The 21113-nt window shown below is 30.0% G+C and overlaps 1 protein-coding gene across 2 annotated transcripts in view; it reads right to left on the bottom strand.

Moving 5' to 3' along the window:
• LOC127706753 (aryl hydrocarbon receptor nuclear translocator-like protein 1) overlaps positions 1-21113 on the bottom strand; it is an 80814-nt gene that overhangs the window by 42982 nt on the left and 16719 nt on the right. Inside the window, exon 1 of one of the 2 annotated variants that reach the window (XM_052211413.1) lies at positions 12742-12753. The exons of the other annotated variant lie outside the window; for it this stretch is intronic. Coding sequence (XP_052067373.1) covers positions 12742-12745 — 4 coding nt within the window. The 5' untranslated portion in view covers positions 12746-12753. Of the gene's footprint in view, positions 1-12741; positions 12754-21113 lie in introns of those variants that run through there. 2 annotated transcript variants of the gene reach the window in all.

Raw genomic sequence — 21113 nt, 5'->3', positions numbered from 1 at the left:
AGGAGCAGTTCACCGGAGTCGGGGTTATGAAGACGGTCCGCTGTTGATGGTTGCGCCTTTTTCTAGAATTACGAAGAGTGTAATGATAGAACTGTTACAACTTAGTTATTCACACAAGAATTATATGAACTATACATTGCTGGACATTTAGATGTTGTTGAACTTTTGAAATGATTTTGTTTATGAATATTGTTGGGGTTTTTTTTTTTGGAATTTGCAAGCGTTCATATTGTCACCGATTTTAACTAAAATATAAAATTATATTTCTTAAGAAAGGGAGGAATGTGACAATATGATGGGCTTCAAAATATATATATATATATATTTATATATTTATATATATATATTTATATTCTTAATATGTTTAATAAAATTCATTGAATAAAATAACACAGGGAAATATCTATCAAGAAAATTATACAAATAAGATTTAGACTGATGGTTTTAATTCAAGGTTAAAATTATATGTACACATGTAGGCCATATGCTGACATGTTATAATAACAATTAGTTAATGAACTGGACATATGCAAGATTCACAACTATAAATTGTCCAGATTGGTAAAAACATGTCAATTAAAGTCAGCTTGATAGATATTCATCTGTGTATCTTTAGGATAAAAACTATTATTGTCAAAGTAATAGAAATTTTGATAAACTGTTATATTCAAATGAAATTGTATATAAACTATTGCTTGTACTGTTAAAAGGGGAGACCGTCCGTTATGGACACTGGTCCAGACCGGCTTAAATAAACTATTGTTCCAAATAACCTTGTGTTGTGTTACATTTGTAAATACAGCTGTTTCACAAGCCACACCTCTTTTGTGGAGATTAGTATAATAATAATATAATATTCATAGATATTTTGATTTGTTTATGTACTGGTTCCCAGATACGATCTCTATGTTTCATCTCATAGAGAAATAACTTGGGAATGTTACCAGTATAAAAACATATTGAAGCGGTGATAATTGAATTTTCAGAAAGACCCAAAATGAAGGTAGGAGTAGTACAGAATTTTAGTTCAAGTTTAAACTCTTATAAGTTCGGGGCATATAAATGTTGAAAATATGCTGCACAGCCCTATGTTTTGAATAAAAAAGTAGCATGAGTAGTGCATATCAACTTTCCATTCTAGGATATAATTTTTTACGAAACTTCATAGTGAAAGTGGCACAGCTTTAGCCGCAAAGGGAGTTCCTATGGGAAATTGCATTGTCTATTATAATTTACAGAAGTGAAACCTTTATATAGAACATGGAATATTTCAATTTCAGCAATAGAAGATACCAAAAATGATTAATTTCTAGGAATATGAAATATTTTCTAATTGATTTTAGAGTTATTATGTAATTGAGACACACAATATCAAGTATATTCCCCTTTAGCATGTTTAGACAAGGCTAATGACATTTCCTTACTATTTCTTATTAATCTCTCCTCTTCTACAAGCAGAACAGTACTAATGTCATTAGAATCAGTATTGATACAGGAACTCACTATAAGTCATTATACTGTCATGAACTAATATCTTCTTATATTCTGAATACGACTTTACACAGCAATAATGACATTAATATGATCATGCAATATGTAAGAAGTTTATGTAAATTGAAGCTTGAATGTTCTTTACTGATTTTACTTTCAATTTATCATCAGTTTTAACCTTAAAAATTGTGACTTGCATCTTACAAAATTTAAGGGTTAATGCTCTTATATTGAGTAATATTGTCCTAAACAGTATATCATGTTACAGGAGCTTACAGTGCCTGATCATTTTATCTACTTCAATTTTTATAATTATTGCAATTTTCTGATTTTATATTGAGGGCCTGATTATTTACTTTAGGGGACTGATCAACATATAAGAGTTTATACTAAATTAACCCTAGAACTAAACCTAAAGCTAACCCTTATCCATAAGTAACCCTGAGTCTTTAAACTAACCCTAAAAAAAAAATAAACCCAAACCTAACCCCTACCATAAACTGTACCCCAACCCTAAAGTACAGGGTCCCCTAAAGTAAATGAAGGCCCATTACTTATTCAATTTTGTTTGCTGTTTCCATTCTAAAACTCTTCTGATATAACTATTCAACTTTTGCTGAGGATAATTAGTGTTAGTTGTATCTTTTTGATAACATAAAAATTACTTCTCCGTAAAAGATTTCTTTTAAATACTTCAGCTCTTACAAATCAGAATTGTCTCCCCTTTGAAAATAATATCCTGTTACAGTCAAATAGTGTTGGTTGATAGATATTTATGAGGTAACAGTCCAGTAATCTTATGTTGGAGTAAACTTACAATTGTTGTTTATCCTGACAGAAAGGAAATCAAACATCGAAACAGCCAAAAAGAAAACTTGTAATATCAATAAAATGTTTCGAGTGTTAGAATAATGATTGTGGGGATTCTGTTAATGATTATTTTAAGAAAAATTTCTGAAATCAGTAATGCTTACACAGACGTACAGATACATAGGCTAATTTTGCATCAAAATAAAAGAAAAACACATTCCTTTATAAGGCTAATGGGAGTTAGACAAAAACCTGCACAGGGCAGCTACCAAGAGGATGACCACTAGCTGAACAAGGAAATAAAAAAGACACATAATTTATAAAGTACAGTCAATATGTGCTCACTACAACAGGAAGCTAGATAAGAAAGCATAGCCACAGCTACAAGTTGGATACTCCAGCTCAAGAAAACAAAAAAATTTGAAACAACACTCCTAACAGTAATTGGTTTCATGAAGCCTCATCATAAAAATTCACTTCTTGAAATAAGCTTGCTGTTGAAAGATGTAAGAAACTAAGTCTAACACAGTACACCTCATAGAAAAAATCTGATTCATTGCAGCTATAAAACTAGTTAATTAATGGAACCTGGCCTTAGAAGTACGAAGAATTCATTAGTTTAATTAATCACAGAACATCAAATGAATGTAGGGTGTTCATGTGTACACATAGTTGGACCTTAATCCTATATATCATGCAAACATATCTGACTTCTCAATGTCAAAATTCACCAGAAACTTGCAGGCTCTGCATTGTGAACATTGAATTAATCCTTATTAAAGAAATTTGTTGATAACATGAAGAAAATAATTGTAGGAAACTATACATGTATCCTGGATTACGAAGAACAAACATGATCCCACAAAATTCTTTATACATTTGTACTTAAACTTATACATTTACCATCCATCCATACAGATAGGAATGTATTGGCATCAAATGATCTATGTGGTATTACATGCAATCAAAGATAATATTATTAAAAATTCAAAAGTAAAATGCATTCATTTGCCATTGTTTATATATATATATAAAATCTGCATATTAAAAAAAACATTAATCTATTTTCTTTAATTGATGTTGATAAAATAAATTGTGGGGTACATATTTCATTGTGACAGCAACCAAACAACAAAGACAACCAAAAAACTTTCAGAGGGTAATGTATAGTTTTCAACAAAAGATAGTTGTAAAACAGTATGTCAAGCTCTAAATAGGTCCAAAACTAATAAAAGTGTCAATAAACTGAACAGAAGCCATCAAAGATATTCCATCAAACTCTTCAAATAGCAAAAACATTATGATATGACAATGGCAACCACTAACAAGATTTCTGACTAGGTATAAGCACACATATGGCAACCAGTAACAAGATTTCTGACTAGGTATAAGCACACATATGGCAACCACTAACAAGATTTCAGACTAGGTATAAGCACACATATGGCAACCACTAACAAGATTTCTGACTAGGTATAAGCACACATATGGCAACCACTAACAAGATTTCTGACTAGGTATAAGCACACATATGGCAACCACTAACAAGATTTCAGACTAGGTATAAAGCACACATATGGTAACCACTAACAAGATTTCAGACTAGGTATAAGCACACATATGGCAACCACTAACAAGATTTCAGACTAGGTATAAGCACACATATGGCAACCACTAACAAGATTTCTGACTAGGTATAAGCACACATATGGCAACCACTAACAAGATTTCTGACTAGGTATAAGCACACATATGGCAACCACTAACAAGATTTCTGACTAGGTATAAGCACACATATGGCAACCACTAACAAGATTTCAGACTAGGTATAAGCACACATATGGCAACCACTAACTAGATTTCTGACTTTGAATAATCACATATAATTTCTTTTAAAATGTTTTTATCAATTTATTAGTACTTGTATCTGAGTCAATAGCTGCTCCAAACAATTATCAAAATTAAAAAGTTGGAATTTCACTAAGCAATTCTTATTTAACATATGACATATTTTTTTGATGTTTCAACACTCCTCTAAAATCTGATTTCATTAAAATTTGGTATAAATCAAAAATATAAAATCTTACATAATAAAACCATGAATAATGGATTGACATTATCTTGATAAAGAAGTCTGGAGTTTTTATATAACGAATGTCTCTTTTATCATACGTATTAACTTAAATATTTCATCAACTTAAAAAAAGAACATAATATTTCAAAACATCTCAAACACATAAAGTTTAAAAAAAAAAAAAAAACCTACAAATATCTTTCAATTTATATTCAATCTACACATCTAATCATAAATATAATCATTGATACAAACCTTACTCAAATAAAAATAAATAAATGCAGAAAGCATAAACCTATTACATAAACCCTAGTGGGTTCAGGAGGAAATTTGTTTCAATGGTAAAAATTTACAAGTTTCAACAAAATAAGGCATATCTGGTTTTCAAAAGTCACTTTGGTTGACTAAAGTACTATATGTATATTTTGGGATTCAGTAGGATAAGAGCTTTCATCTGGTACAATTTTCAACCAAAAAAAGCTCTCTTTAAATTCTTATTAACAAATGTACTTAGTAACATAATGTTTTTGAGATCTATAAGGTAGTTGCTCTTACAAAAGCCCATTCAAAACATGGAAAAAACATTCTATTTGTTCTCTGAACAAATACCCTTTTAATGTTGTAAAAGAATTTTAATAGGTTTTAGAATTTAGAATTAATTAAGTCTAATCAATAACAACATTCATATAACTGGGTCCATTTTACATTTTCTATACTTTACTTATCATTTTTCATTTTACCTACTTTACTTGGTATAGCAAAATTTTCTTAAACTTTGTATAAATCTTCAAATTTATGATGAGTGTGTTTTCAATAAATCAAAAAGTCTCTTTGTTTCCACTCCTCAATCTGATGCTTCTTGGAAACTCATTATCCAAAAAATATCAAATTGCTCCCTTTGTTGACCTCTAAAATTTTTCTTATGTGGGGGTTGGTGTCTCATCTGTTTATGCCCAAACAGTCTTTGGTTTTTCTTTTTCCTTAAGGCACATTTGAATAGTATAAGGATGAAGACTTTTTCCATGACAAAATTTTACATAAATTCTATTTATAGAATACAACTCAAGAAATGTACATCTCTCAGGAAAACTATCAACCAAATCTGCCAATGTTGTTGTATAGACTATAAGATTTAACTAGAGGCTCTAAAGAGCCTGTATTGCTCACCTCGGTCTGTGTACATATTCAACAAAGGACTCTCTCCAACATTGTAAACAAGAATGGAATTCATGATAAAAATCTCTGTTTTGTTGATCTTGTATTGTTGACAATTCAGTCTGTTTAGTTTCTCTCTATCTTCTTTAGTTTTTGCTCAAAACACAAAAGAGGGTAAGAGTGACAGTCTACTAACTATATCGGCAAAATTTGACTTATTAGTAAATCTTGCCTTGCTGAACATTTTTGTGATTTAAAGTGTTTATCTATTATAATTTTTATCATATAAGGCAAAACTAAAAAAAAATGGTAAAAATTGTCATTAAAGGGCAATAACTCCAATAAGAAGTCGACGAACAATTTCCTCATATTGTCTCAATGGTAGATCTTGTCTTGCTGATCATTTTTGCTTATTTAAGTTTCTATCTTAATCTATCCTAATTTTTAAGATATAAGGCAAAAAATGCAAAGGGCAGGTGAGCTAAAAAGGTCATATAGAACATCAACTTTTGTTTTAATAAAATTTTTGCATTTCTCTTTTAGCTGTGTGTTTGAAATTAAGAGCAAGATTGGTCAATATTTTTAGGTTTGTCTAAAGAATTTTTTGGAAAGTGATATTCCTGCAAAATAATGGCTACAATTAATTGAGGAAACATATTTTCATTGCACATTTTTACAGTTTTTTTCTAAAATATGCACAGTACCACATACCTATCATGTTTATATTTCAAAGGATGCAATGAAAGACAAATAATATAAAAATATGAAAAAAATGACAATACAAAAATTTTATAAAAACTCATCTAAGATACCAGGCCTACAATTTTTTTACACCAGATAGGAATATCAACTCATCAAATGCCAAGAAATCTAAACAGTTGGAAGGTCATATCAATAACTGAGATGAAGAAAAGGGGATATTTCAATAAGTGTTGCCAAATCTGGCACACACCGCCTTGCCTGAGTTATAAAAATCTTAAGTTATTTTTACATTTTTTTAATAGAAAAATTACAGAAAATGACCATATTGATATTGAATGTCTGCACAGAAGTGCTGAATACTGCTCTATACAGGTCGGCATTATATTTTACACATTATGACTGTCAACAAAAAATTCAATCCCTTTTGAAATGAAACAATGCTGCTAACATGTAACTCTTTTTTCCTTAATTTAAATATAATGAGATGTGATATGATTGCCAATAAGACAACTATCCACCAGAGTCCCAATGATGTGGATGTAAGCAATTATAGAAGGCCCTGACATGTCAAAATGTGACACAATGCACATTTATCAAAGCCTTTAAAAAAATCCAGTTTTGCTAGTCAATTGCCCATTTAAGGGTAGTTTAGAAAATAATAAAACGTTCTAAATTTTACAGAAATTACAAATATTCCTAATTTTGAGCATCAATTTTGTCAACCTCAAGCAGGCTAACTTACTTAAATTAAATCTAATATCCATTTTGTCAACCTCAAGCAGGCTAACTTACTTAAATTAAATCTAATATCCATTTTGTCAACCTCAAGCAGGCTAACTTACTTAAATTAAATCTAATATCCATTTTGTCAACCTCAAGCAGGCTAACTTACTTAAATTAAATCTAATATCCATTTTGTCAACCTCAAGCAGGCTAACTTACTTAAATTAAATCTAATATCCATTTTGTCAACCTCAAGCAGGCTAACTTACTTAAATTAAATCTAATATCCATTTTGTCAACCTAAAGCAGGCTAACTTACTTAAATTAAATCTAATATCCATTTTGTCAACCTCAAGCAGGCTAACTTACTTAAATTAAATCTAATATCCATTTTGTCAACCTCAAGCAGGCTAACTTACTTAAATTAAATCTAATATCCATTTTGTCAACCTCAAGCAGGCTAACTTACTTAAATTAAATCTAATATCCATTTTGTCAACCTCAAGCAGGCTAACTTACTTAAATTAAATCTAATATCCATTTTGTCAACCTCAAGCTGGCTAACTTACTTAAATTAAATCTTATATTAACAGCAATAACTGTCCTTTCCAAGATTTGGATTGTATTTCAGTTTCCACATGAAATTCAAAACAAAAATTGATGACAAGAGATAATTTTTTGTTTCCCTATTGTGTAATTTTCCTATTATGGACGATGATGTTCCTTTGACCCTTCTTATGGTGTGTATATTTTGTTCACTATGTCCTTGTCTATAGTAAACGTTTTAGATTTCAATGAACGTAGTTTATGTATAACTGGTACATTATCAAGTCAGGGATCTTGTTACTAAGATTACTTAAAACTTTTACTTAATTTTGATAGATTTGAAATTTGTCTGTACCTGTAGAATTCTTATTATTTAAAAGGGGATATCACATCCTAATTTTTATAAAGCCCATAAATTTAGATATGATCCATGTAAAATCATTGATCCATTAAAAAACTTATTCTTACACTGTGATATCAATTCAACAACGTAGTAAGATCTTCGAATATTGTTTTTTACTTAAACATTTGGAGTTTGTTGGACAGTTGTCTCATTGACAATCATACCACATCTTTGTATCTTAACTTAACCTTTGTTTTATTTGAGGATTTTACAAAGACCTCTTTTCAATCTACAACGTTTACACAAAAATTACAGAATAATCAGAAACTGTATAGACTCCCTTAAAGTACCTTTTTCAAAGATTGAAAGTTTATTTTGTGCCCCTCCTTCATTTTTTTTACCGGTAATCGTTAACTATATAGGGGGTATTAGAAAATTGTATTCAACTTAGTCGTGTCAATGAAGTACTGGGATAATTAAAAGCCTTGGTTGAGGCAAACTAAAGTTAGAGAACAGAACCCAATTTTTGGACATACGGATGGTCAAAGGTAAACCTTAATGCCCCCTCTGCTACGACGGGGGCATAAAAATACTTGTAAATCATGATTATTTCAGTTTAACTAACTATTTTGTCATTATCAAGATTTCTGTGAAAGACTCATACTGGTTCTCTGCTCTTTCACCTTTATCTCAATATAATAAGAGTTGCTTTAATTCATAAAATGTTATATGATATTCATATGGTATAAACTATTCATTTTCTTTTTTTAACAAAGCAAAAAAAATATGTAACAAATTAATTACAATGTATATTCCTGTGTGCCAATTAGTATCATTGTATATCAAAATTAAACAATAAATGTAATTGATAAAGATTTCTTACCCAGAAAACTTGATCTATACGGATCCATGATATATTAATACAGCAATCACGACTCACTATGATATGAGACAATCACTTTTACATTTATATGATTTAAGTAATTAACACTAATTCCACCATTTTATCCTGTTTTAAGACAGGTGTCACGGATCCAATGTCCACACCTTATCATCCTTTCCACAATCAATAAACTAAACTTTTGTTATATAAAATTAATTACTTTTGTAATATAAAATTAATTTTTCCCTATAGAGACATAGAGGAAATAATTTCTGCTTCTTCTGTAATTTAGCTTATAAAGTGACTTGAAACACTAAAACAATATTTCAAATGAGTCTGTATTATAGGAAGTCACTATAAATAACATATTTTCTAGTTTTTCTTCTTCCTAATTTGTCTTCTTTCATTTATTACTATATTGATTTTGTTTTTGTCCAAAACAAATTTATGGTTTAAAAAGAAAATTTATAAACAACAGGTAATTTGTAGGAAAAAAATTACATTTGTTCTTAAATTTCCTTTAATTATATAGTAAGGTCAAATTAATGTGGCTTGTTCATTTCACAGTTTTCAAAAAAACTTGTTTCTTGACATTTTCACAGAAAAGAAATTTTAAATGACAGCTTATTTTTTATCTTTACAATTAATGTTTTCATAAATTTTCTTTTCATATAAAGTAAGGTTAAACTCATTTGTCTTTTTTTCACAGTTTTCATAAAACATTGTTAATTACGACACTTTCAAAAGTTTAACACATTTGCAGTTAGTTCACTTATAATCTTTAAAAGAAAATAAAGGGGGAAATATTTACTTAAAACAAAAGACAGTAAACAGTTGATCCTGAACTTCAACCTTTAACATGCTGAGGACGAGATATTTTACAGATTCATGATTCAAATATCAGTTCAACAAATGCTGTAAATATTAAGATATTTACTGTGAAAGTACTTTTATTCGTGGGTATCAATTTTCGTGGTTTGAGCAAAAGTTGCATGTTCGTGGGTTCTTAAATTCGTAGATTTAAGTTTTTTGAGAAAAAAAAATTGGGTGAAGAATGTGAAGCCATCTGAGACGAAAACTCGAGAAAATAATCATATGTTGTTTTATAATAATTTCTGGGACATTTCAAAATAAGGTGTTCATTTTTACCTACTTGTTCATCTTTCATTACTGACAACATTCATCAAACTTTTAATAAGATAATTGCTTTCTGAAATAAGCCGATTCATCTATTCTTACAAATGTTCTGGATTGAAGGAAATTGCAGAGTAAACATATTAATTGTTGCACACTTGTAATCAGAAGTGATGACACTAATTAACCAGAGATTGTTTGATCAACAGATTAACGGTCACCAAAGGTGTTAATTGGACCATAACTTGTCCCTTAAAGAAAACGGTAACATAAAAAAGCTACAAATGGAATTTGAATTTTCTTGAGAATTAAAAGGTTAAAAATCGTATAGTTTAGGTTTTTTAAAGATTAGATGGACAGAATTCTGTCTGAAGTTGCATCTTTAGTTCATAGTGCATTTGCTGATATTCGATGTAGTCAAACCTACGGTATTGGGGATCTTTCCATGTCCTGATTTGGACAAAAGTTCTTATATTTCGTTGGACACTTAAATTCGTGGATAAAGTCATCCAGGAAAACCATGAAAATTGGTACCCCACGAATAAAAGTACTTTCACAGTAAATAAGGAAGATATGACCTCAAAATTACATACCAGAAATATAAAAGAAAATCCATTTCACCATGGTCAGTCTAAAAAAACATAATGTTGTGGTTTGACTTTTATTGTATTTATGTTACAATCTAATGACCATAGTTTGACTTAAACTTTGACTTTTATTGTATTTATGTTACAATCTAATGACCATAGTTTGACTTAAACTTTGACTTTTATTGTATTTATGTTACCATCTAATCATCATAATGAAAATACATAGTGTAGGGCTCACTGAAGCATTATATAGAATTTTAAGTCAGGATACTCTTAGCATTATTTTTTAGTTGTCAGTTTGGGGTCTATCTAAGTCATCATTGTCACTTAGAGATGTAGAACAGCAATATATGCTATGTTTCTTTGCCTTCTGTGTGGTGTTTTTATGTTCCATAGTGATTTTTTATCATAAATATATCCTTTCTTTTCAATCCAGCCCTTGTATCCAATTATACTTGTACCCAAACTAGAATGACTGTTCCATTACCTAAGACCTTATAGCTACCCAAACTAGAATGACTGTTCTATTGCCTACGACCTAATAGCCATATACTTGTACCCAAACTTAAGATTGACTGTTCTATTACCTAAGACATAATAGCCATATACCCATACCCAAACTAAAATGACCATTCAATTACCTAAGACCTTATAGCCATAATTATCCTTACCCAAACTAGATTGACTGTTCCATTACCTAAGACCTTATAGCCCTATATCCTTACCCAAACTAGATTGACTGTTCAATTACCCAAGACCTTAAATAGCCATATACCATTACCAAAACTAGATTGACTGTTCCATTACCTAAGACCTTAAATAGCCATATAGCCTTACCTAAACAAAATTGACTGTTCAATTACCTAAGACCTTAAATAGCCATATAGCCTTACCTAAACTAGATTGACTGTTCCATTACTTAAGACATAATAGCCATAAACCAATACCCAAACTAGATTGATTGTTCCATTACTTAAGACATAATAGCCATATTTACCAAAACTATATCGACTGTTCCATTTCTTAAGACTTATTATCCATATTTACCCAAACAAGATTGATTGTTTCATTACCTAGGACCTATAGCCATATTTACCCAAACTAGATTGACTGTTTCATTACATTAAACCTAAAAGCCATATTTACCCAAACTAGATTGACTGTTCTATTACCTAAGACCTAATAGCCATATACTGGTACCCAAATTAGATTGACTGTTCCAATTTACCTTAAGGACCTATTAACCATATACCCTTTCCAAACTAGATTGACTGTTCTACTAGCAAACATCTCTGATTCATACCAAAAAAGACATATATAATTCTACTATTAATAAATTATATCTGTATAAACCCACAATTACTCTGGTCCAAAATTCATCAAAGCAATAAACATTGGCTATTTATTCTATATGTTAATAACTTGTACTTTGGCAGAAGGTCATGTAAGGCCAGCTTTGATCCCTGAATTAATCAATGCCAAATAAAGCAATCAATAAGTGTTATTTATTTTTATATGTTACAAGTTTGTTGGAAGGTGAAATAAGCCCAATTTTAGTCACAGAATTCATTGACCAAATTACAAACATTATCTGTCAGTATAAAATGTTAATAGACTAGCTAATTATTACAATGAATTGCTTGTTTAATATCTATTTGTACAAAGTGCATAAAGGGAAAACTTTAAACTATATGCACAATTTGAAATGCAAAAAATAAACAGTTTTTTCTTTAAATTTAGGAATCTGTAAACCCAAATGTAATTTTTGATTAGTTTGCCCAATTTAAACCTCAATAAATTCAGATAAAATAATTCATCAACCAGACAATATAATAATCTCAGAAATACACTTTGAATTTAATTAAGAATTAACATTAAATCATAAAATTGATGAAAAAACAGCACTGTAACATTACTCCCCTCTCCCTAAATTTAAAAAAAGAAATGGAACAGAGGTTTATTTTTTTAATTCTAGTAGTATATAAAATACTAATAAACTTTTCAATACCAAGGTATAATATAATTTAACATACAATTATGATTTTTATTATTATCATTTTTGTCATGAAAAAAATAAAAGTGGCTAATAAAACTCTTAATTTTTCACAAAATAGATTACATGGTACATACTGGAAATGTTAAATTAGTGATAAAAAATTCAATTAGCTCAAAAGTTACCTCAATAATAGAAAAAGAAAAAGGTCCATTATTTACTTATAGATTAAGCTCATAGAAATCAAAACAAAAAAGAAACAGAAATTTCGTTTGATTAATAAACTATAATATTTACCCATGCTGTTGGTAGCTGCCAAAGGGAGATAACTCTAAACTACATTATATAACTTTATATAATAGTTATATAAATAACATCCTGTTTCTAAGGTCAGATAAGGACATCATGATATAGTTAAGGGCATCGTGATATAACCCACAAAAAATTCAGCCTTATATAACCAAATTTTGAGAAAAAAAACTTAATGGAGTGAGTGTATAATTGATGGGTATTTAAAAAGACTTAAAAAGATCGATGTTTGAATATTATATGTTAGGGCATGTAGCATAGTCATAGATTCATTGTTGGTTGTTTGCTTAACATCCAGTAGCAATTATTTCATGCAGGGACTATATGTGACACTGCCTATTTGGCATTACATGTGTGGGCGTTGTTTTCTTATCCCTGAACCTACTTAGGCCTTATCATTGCATGGGAAGATGTATTTTTCTGCCCTTACAACCAACCCATACTATTTTTAATGTATTTTTCTGCCCTTACAACCAACCCATACTATTTTTAAAAACTTAACTGACATGATCAAGCATCAACATTGTCAAATAGAAGGTAAATTTGCATTTTGCAATATTTCCTCACTTCACAAATGATATAAGATTTTTATTTCATTTTAATGAAATAAAATTATCCAAATAACACTAACATAAATATCTACAAAATACATTTCCTTTGTATTTATAATGTTTATTTCATGTTTTGAATAGAACATCTCTTATAAACTTACTTTTTTAGTACTTTTAACAGGGTTTTCATTGACTTTTAAGATTATAATGGAAGCAATAATGTTTGGGAAATGAAATTTTACAAGGTAGCCCTTGATGACAATGATAAATCATGGACTGCCCATGTATAGAATGGTAAATCATTAATCCTATAGGTCTCCATTTATTTTATTTGTTAGTTTGTTGGTGCTTAACACCACTTTCAATGGTCTTGGCTTTATCATGGCAGCAAGTTATTATTGGTGGAGGAAGCTGGAGTTAACCATGAAAGAATCAATGACCTTCTGCAGGAAAACTCACACAAATCACACATATAACTGTATACTATGTCATGTGTACCTTCATCTAAGGTTTGGTGAGTTGGGATTTATAACAAAATAAATCTGCTATGATTAAAGGCATCTGTACCATAAAATAACTAACAAAATGATGCAAGAAAAAGATAACAAGAATTACCAAAATATTGGATAGTACAACAGACCACAACATACTTCAACAAACAACACCCCCTCATAATAAAAGACATACAAACATCAACAAATATCACATGATCCAGATAATCTAAAGGAAGTTTAATGTTAATAAGCAAGTTTACAACTTGGTTATCAAATCTTACAATTACAATATGATTTAAGGAGATTACAACTTTATGGAAAAGTACTTAAAAGGTCTGTCCATGATGACCTTAACACATCATTGGAGTTACAAAGTTTTTACTAATACAATAACAATGCCAAATGGTAATGGTAAAAATATTTCACAAATAATAAGCTTTACTAGAAATGACAGCAGCTCCCCTATTTAAAAAAGTTAACAAAAATAGCTACAAAATCAAAAACCTACTATGTTTATATGATAATGATGTCCTGTAACCAGGGATCAAATATGTCCTTGAAAAAATTAAAACAAATATTTAGATTTCTTACTACACAAAAATGTCATATCTAGTGGTCATTCACTGGTCACACATATACACTTTATCAACAAAATAAAATCAGTCAGTGACCTTTATCATACTTGTTGACCAGATAAGATGAAAAACTTTGTCACTAAGTATATGTTAATCAAGACAAATGGACTTAAACAGCCTCCATTCAAATATAATCAAAGTACTGAAGTACTGAACATCGGATGACCACAAGTTATGTTGGATGATGAATAAATGACAGGCGGTAATATGATACCTGCCAGACAGATATGTGCACCTTACAATTATTCAATACACATGATATAAATGGCATATTAATCCGCAAACACAATTTTTCGGTACGTGTGCATAGATATTAATGATTTTTTTACTTATATATATATATATATATATATATATATATTTCTCACGACAAAACATTTTCATATTATTAATTTATGTTCTTAAAAAATATTTTCAGGAGTATTCATTGAAGAAATGAATTTATAACAAGCGAAAAGGAATGTCATTTTGCACTCGATAATATCCGCGTATTTATACTAAATACGTTCGGTTATCAGTCAAAAGGGACATGTGCAGAAATTTCTGCTGCAACATAACACCAGTATGACCTCTCAAGGTCACATCCAATGTAAAAAGAGAAGCAAGTGGTACATCAAATCAACCTTTTAAGGTTGCAGTCTTGTAAATTACTGCCTCATAGGCTTACATGCAGTCATTCTGTACAGTAGTTCCTGAGAAAAGTGTGATGAAAATATTTGTTGGACCAACAGACATACAATATGAATACACTACATGTTCAAACCCCACCAAAAAGTTGCTTCTCATATTATTAAGGACTTAATGATAAAGTTCACCATTTTGACATTTTGGACTTCAATTCATTATGTTTAATGATTATTTCTTATTTTGGTTTCTATCTTATTTTCCAGGACTATTAATAAACATGTTTTGATGTGTTACCTTGAAATTCTCAGTTTGGACATGGAGTGAAAAGTTATAATCTGTTACCTTATTAGTGAGATTTACCTGTAAGTTCTTAATTATTATAATCAGATTACCAATTGTCATTCATTCTTCCAAGCACTAAAGTTATTATAATCTGCTACAGTCAACAATACCACTAGTTTAATATGATGTAAAATATTGTATATAAAATTTCTTTTAATAGTCTCTTATAATTCTTAATGGAATGGTACTTGTATATGTTTTAGTATTCAAGCTAAAGATATTTTACTGTTAGTTTTAATATACGCTATGTTTTATATGTGTATATGAATGTTTAATGGTTTACAAGTGGTGAGACTTTAATAAAATACTGAATCTGAATGTTAATAGTTATTTGTAATGTTTATTCTTATCATTTAAAATCTGTATTAACACTAGTCTTGTTTGTAATTTTGATATAGTATTCCATGCTGAAATTATTGAATTATTTATCCTGTCTACAAGATCTAGTCTCAAGTGTTCAGACCTAGTTACCACACAACTCATTCATTTACCAAGCATGTCTTATCATTCATTGTTTTCATCCTTAATGGGGTCAAGGTCATCACACAACTCAGGTACCTGCATTCACCCACTCAGGCTCTTGTTAAACTCCAAAAGTGTAGTTTCTGCACAGATCAATCAATTCCAATAAGAAAGTTATACTAATTTTAACCTCTGTTCAATATACATGTATTACAAATCATCAAGGATACATTTATTATACTGTCCTCACACAAATATAAAAAAAAAAAAAATTTCACAGCTTTTTTGTATAGAATGTTTACTCTATTTTATCACTTAAATATGCCTGAACAAAGAAATCAGTTCAGACTAGTACTATGAAAAGTATTTCGTCCAATAGCAATTTAATAGTCAAAGCATCTTGCATAAGTACTGCCGTACTAAAGTAAAAATGTATAGCCTACCTAAAGGAGGGAGTCAAGCCATATCTTCCCCTAAGAAAAGTTACTTAGGAGACATTTTTTCTACATTTTGTTTACAAGGATTACAGGCAAAACTCATGAAGAGTAATCCACTCTTTGTTTAATTAGATTTTTACAGGGATATTTTTCAGATTCATTTGTAATTATATAATGATTCATAATGTACCTTCCATAAGAGTTCTATCCAAACTCAGATTGAGTCAGGAAATCAGGTTGTGGAATTACACAGCTATTTCTCAAACTGACCTTAAGGTCATTTGGGGGAAACTGGAACCTGGAATCAGTTAGTAATGCTAGTTGTTTGAGAGAGTACCAGTTTTATTAGCATGTTAGCACAGTGTTGTTACATCGGTTAGTTCAATATGTTGACTTTACAACTCTATTCTGATGTCAGATGGAGTTGTGTGGAGTTCAAGTTGTATATATTCTGATGTCAGATGAAGACGTCAGATGGAGTTGTTTGGAGTTGTATGGGCTCGTTTATTGTAATAAGAAATCAGTACAGCTTGGCTAAAATCAAGAGTTATAAATTAATATACAGAATATCACATCTTATCCAGAACCAAAATAAATTATATTAATTATCACCATTATAAAAGCCAATATAATCAGAAAGGTAATAAGTAAGTGACTTTATGATGTATGTGTAAATGACAGTATTTACACCAATACAAATACCACATGCTTAGGTACTGATATACTGGAGTGTCTTTGGCAGTTTAAATTACCCAGGGTGTTAAGGCGTAACGATTGACCTTGAACTTCATGACACTGTTAACAAGACATAAAAATTTGAATTATTCTAAATATCAAGAGAAACATGTTAATAAAGAAAATAAAGAAAATAAAAAAAACTCATACATTGTGACCAATCATTTTCAACAGTTTAAGTTTCAAAAGTTCAAATTATTTTAAAAGGTCTGCTAAATGGAAAAAGTAAATATATTTACTTAGAGATGTGTTCCAGATATCAAAGAAATTAAAGTTCAACTGGACTTATAATAATATACTGTAATCAATATATGGTCTGCTTATCAAGAACTATGACTATGTCTATTGATTGACCATTGGTGTTGTAATGTTCTCATATTAGTTGTACATCATTTATCAATTTAAAGACAGGTATCTATCTGTTTGGTTTTTCTTTTAGCCATTGTGTGGTCTTTTTTCAATATCATAACTTTTGATTACTCCCTTAGCATCTTATCCCCCCCTTTTTTCTTTCTTTTTAAAACAGGACCAACGAATTCCTAGTTCAGTTAAAGGGTTTAATAGTAATACTACACAATTAATACACAGGTGTTATCATATCTAAATAAGTATAAGGTAATCAATGATTACCTTGACATAAACTTTGTTCTTTTACCTATTAATGGGCATCATAGTACTGCAACAATGCTATTTTTTTTAGTCAATTTCATCGTTAATCCCATTATATTATGTAATGTTAATTCAGAAATTATTGCAATCATTTAGTATTGCGATCTTTGAAGAATAGACAAAAATGTGAGATTTATTATTGTGATTTCAGGAAAATCTGCATACAAATGTGTATAGAATTCAGAATGCGCGTTCGTAAAATTGCAGTACTCACACAGTTGCAGTTTTCTTATGAATAAAAACTGCAATAATTTCTGAATTTACAGTAATATATTCTGTGTCTCTCTAATAATGTTTTCATATTCATATCTGCATGAAGACAGCAAAATCAAATATCCATACTGAATAACAGTACTGCTTCAATAGCTCAAACTCCTAATGGGCCTTTCTTAGGGTATATTTTGAGTTTTGCTTGACACAAGGTCACCTCAACTTTTCTCAAGGTACATATTTGATTGTGTATTATTGTGTGTAACCTGTCACTAAAGTGGAAAATTGGATTCATAAAAAAAAAAATATTCTAGATCCATAAAAGCTTGATATAAAAGGATTTGTTTGTGAGTCGTTGTCCTTCTTAAATAAAACAAATATTCTAGATCTCTTAAATCCCCATATAAAGGGACTTGTTTGGGGAGTCACAGCTTCATAAAGGAACAAATATTCTATAGATCTCTTAAATCCCCATATAAAGGGACTTATTTGGGAATCACAGCTTCATAAAGAAACAAATATTTTTGATACCTTAAATCACAATCTAAAGGTACTTGTTTTGGAGTCACGGTTCATAAAGAATCAATATAAAAATAAGGAGATGTGGTATGATTGCCAATAAGACAAATATCCACCAAAGTTCAAATGAAGTTGATGTAAGCAATTATAGGCAACTGTATGGCCTTCAACAATGAGAAAAACCCATACCGTATGGTCGGCTATAGAAGGCCCCGACATGAAAAACATGAAACAATTCAATTGAGAAAACTAACGGCTTAATTTATAACAAAACTATTTATGAAAAATAAATATGACAGACATGAATCAACAACAACCACTGAATTACAGGCTCCTGACTTGGGACAGGCACTTAAAGAATGTGGCGGGGTTAAACATGTTTGTTAGATCCCTTAAATCCTGATTTAAAGGGACTTGTTTGGGAGTCACTGCTTCATAAAGAAATAAATTTCTAGATCCCTAATATCCAATTAAAAAGTGACTTGTTTGGGAGTCACTGCTTCATAAAGAAATAAATTTCTAGATTTCTAATATCCAATTAAAAAGTGACTTGTTTGGGAGTCACTGCTTCATAAAGAAATAAATTTCAAGATCCCTAATATCCAATTAAAAAGTGACTTGTTTGGGAGTCACTGCTTCATAAAGAAATAAATTTCTAGATTTCTAAAATCCAATTAAAAAGTGACTTGTTTGGGAGTCACTGCTTCATAAAGAAATAAATTTCTAGATTTCTAAAATCTAATTGAAAAGTGACTTGTTTGGGAGTCACTGCTTCATAAAGAAATAAATTTCTAGATTTCTAAAATCTAATTCAAAAGTGACTTGCTTGGGAGTCACTGCTTCATAAAGAAATAAATTTCTAGATTTCTAAAATCCAATTAAAAAGTGACTTGCTTGGGAGTCACTGCTTCATAAAGAAATAAATTTCTAGATTTCTAAAATCCAATTAAAAAAGTGACTTGTTTGGGAGTCACTGCTTCATAAAGAAATAAATTTCTAGATTTCTAAAATCCAATTAAAAAGTGACTTGTTTGGGAGTCACTGCTTCATAAAGAAATAAATTTCTAGATCCCTAATATCCATTTAAAAAGTGACTTATTTGGGAGTCACTGCTTCATAAAGAAATAAATTTCTAGATCCCTAATATCCAATTAAAAAGGGACTTGTTTGGGAGTCACTGCTTCATAAAGAAATTAATTTCTAGATCCCTAAAATCCAATTAAAAAGGGACTTGTTTGGGAGTCACTGCTTCATAAAGAAAGAAATTTCTAGATCCCTAAAATCCAATTAAAAAGGGACTTGTTTGGGAGTCACTGCTTCATAAAGAAATAAATTTCTAGATCCCTAATATCCAATTAAAAAGGGACTTGTTTGGGAGTCACTGCTTCATAAAGAAATAAATTTCTAGATCCCTAATATCCAATTAAAAAGTGACTTATTTGGGAGTCACTGCTTCATAAAGAAATAAATTTCTAGATCCCTAATATCCACTTGAAAAGTGACTTGTTTGGGAGTCACTGCTTCATAAAGAAATAAATTTCTAGATCCCTAATATCCACTTAAAAAGGGGACTTGTTTGGGAGTCACTGCTTCATAAAGAAATAAATTTCTAGATCCCTAATATCCAATTAAAAAGTGACTTGTTTGGGAGTCACTGCTTCATAAAGAAATAAATTTCTAGATTTCTAAAATCCAATTAAAAAGTGACTTGTTTGGGAGTCACTGCTTCATAAAGAAATTAATTTCTAGATCCCTAAAATCCAATTAAAAAGTGACTTGTTTGGGAGTCACTGCTTCATAAAGAAATTAATTTCTAGATCCCTAATATCCAATTAAAAAGTGACTTGTTTGGGAGTCACTGCTTCATAAAGAAATATATTTCTAGATTTCTAAAATCCAATTAAAAAGTGACTTGTTTGGGAGTCACTGCTTCATAAAGAAATAAAATTCTAGATCCCTAAAATCCAATTAAAAAGGGACTTGTTTGGAAGTCACTGCTTCATAAAGAAATAAATTTCTAGATCCCTAATATCCAATTAAAAAGTGACTTGTTTGGGAGTCACTGCTTCATAAAGAAATTAATTTCTAGATCCCTAATATCCAATTAAAAAGTGACTTGTTTGGGAGTCACTGCTTCATAAAGAAATAAATTTCTAGATCCCTAATATCCAATTAAAAAGTGACTTGTTTGGGAGTCACTGCTTCATAAAGAAATAAATTTCTAGATCCCTAATATCCAATTAAAAAGTGACTTGTTTGGGAGTCACTAGTGCATTTTTACCTGTCAGTTATTGAAATCTCTGTAACCAATATTGTTCAGTAAATGGCATTAGATTGCGAAAATGTTGCTTGGGCATAAAAAAATGGACAAGTTTAACTCTACCAAATATTAAATGGATGGTATTAAAAATATCTTCAATGGTACAAGGAAAAAAGACTGAAAGAGATAGACAATCATCAACCATATGCATTTTTAAATGGCTTCTCATGAAGATATACTTTATATGGAGGAATGTAAAAAAAATAAAGTTGGGTATAATGTTCCAAAACTGAACTTTGTTCTTCAATTGGGTCTTGAAATAAACATAACCATGTCCTTGAGACCTGATCTGAATATTGACCGTCCTTTTAAAAGCTAATGCTAACAGATTACTATCATAAGCACAAATTTGATGTTGG

Source organism: Mytilus californianus, unplaced genomic scaffold (assembly GCF_021869535.1).
Source record: "Mytilus californianus isolate M0D057914Y unplaced genomic scaffold, xbMytCali1.0.p SCAF_6, whole genome shotgun sequence".
NCBI classification, from domain to species: Eukaryota; Metazoa; Mollusca; class Bivalvia; order Mytilida; family Mytilidae; genus Mytilus; species Mytilus californianus.
Note: the sequence above shows the minus strand (reverse complement) of the source record. Positions and strands in the feature narration are given on the sequence as shown.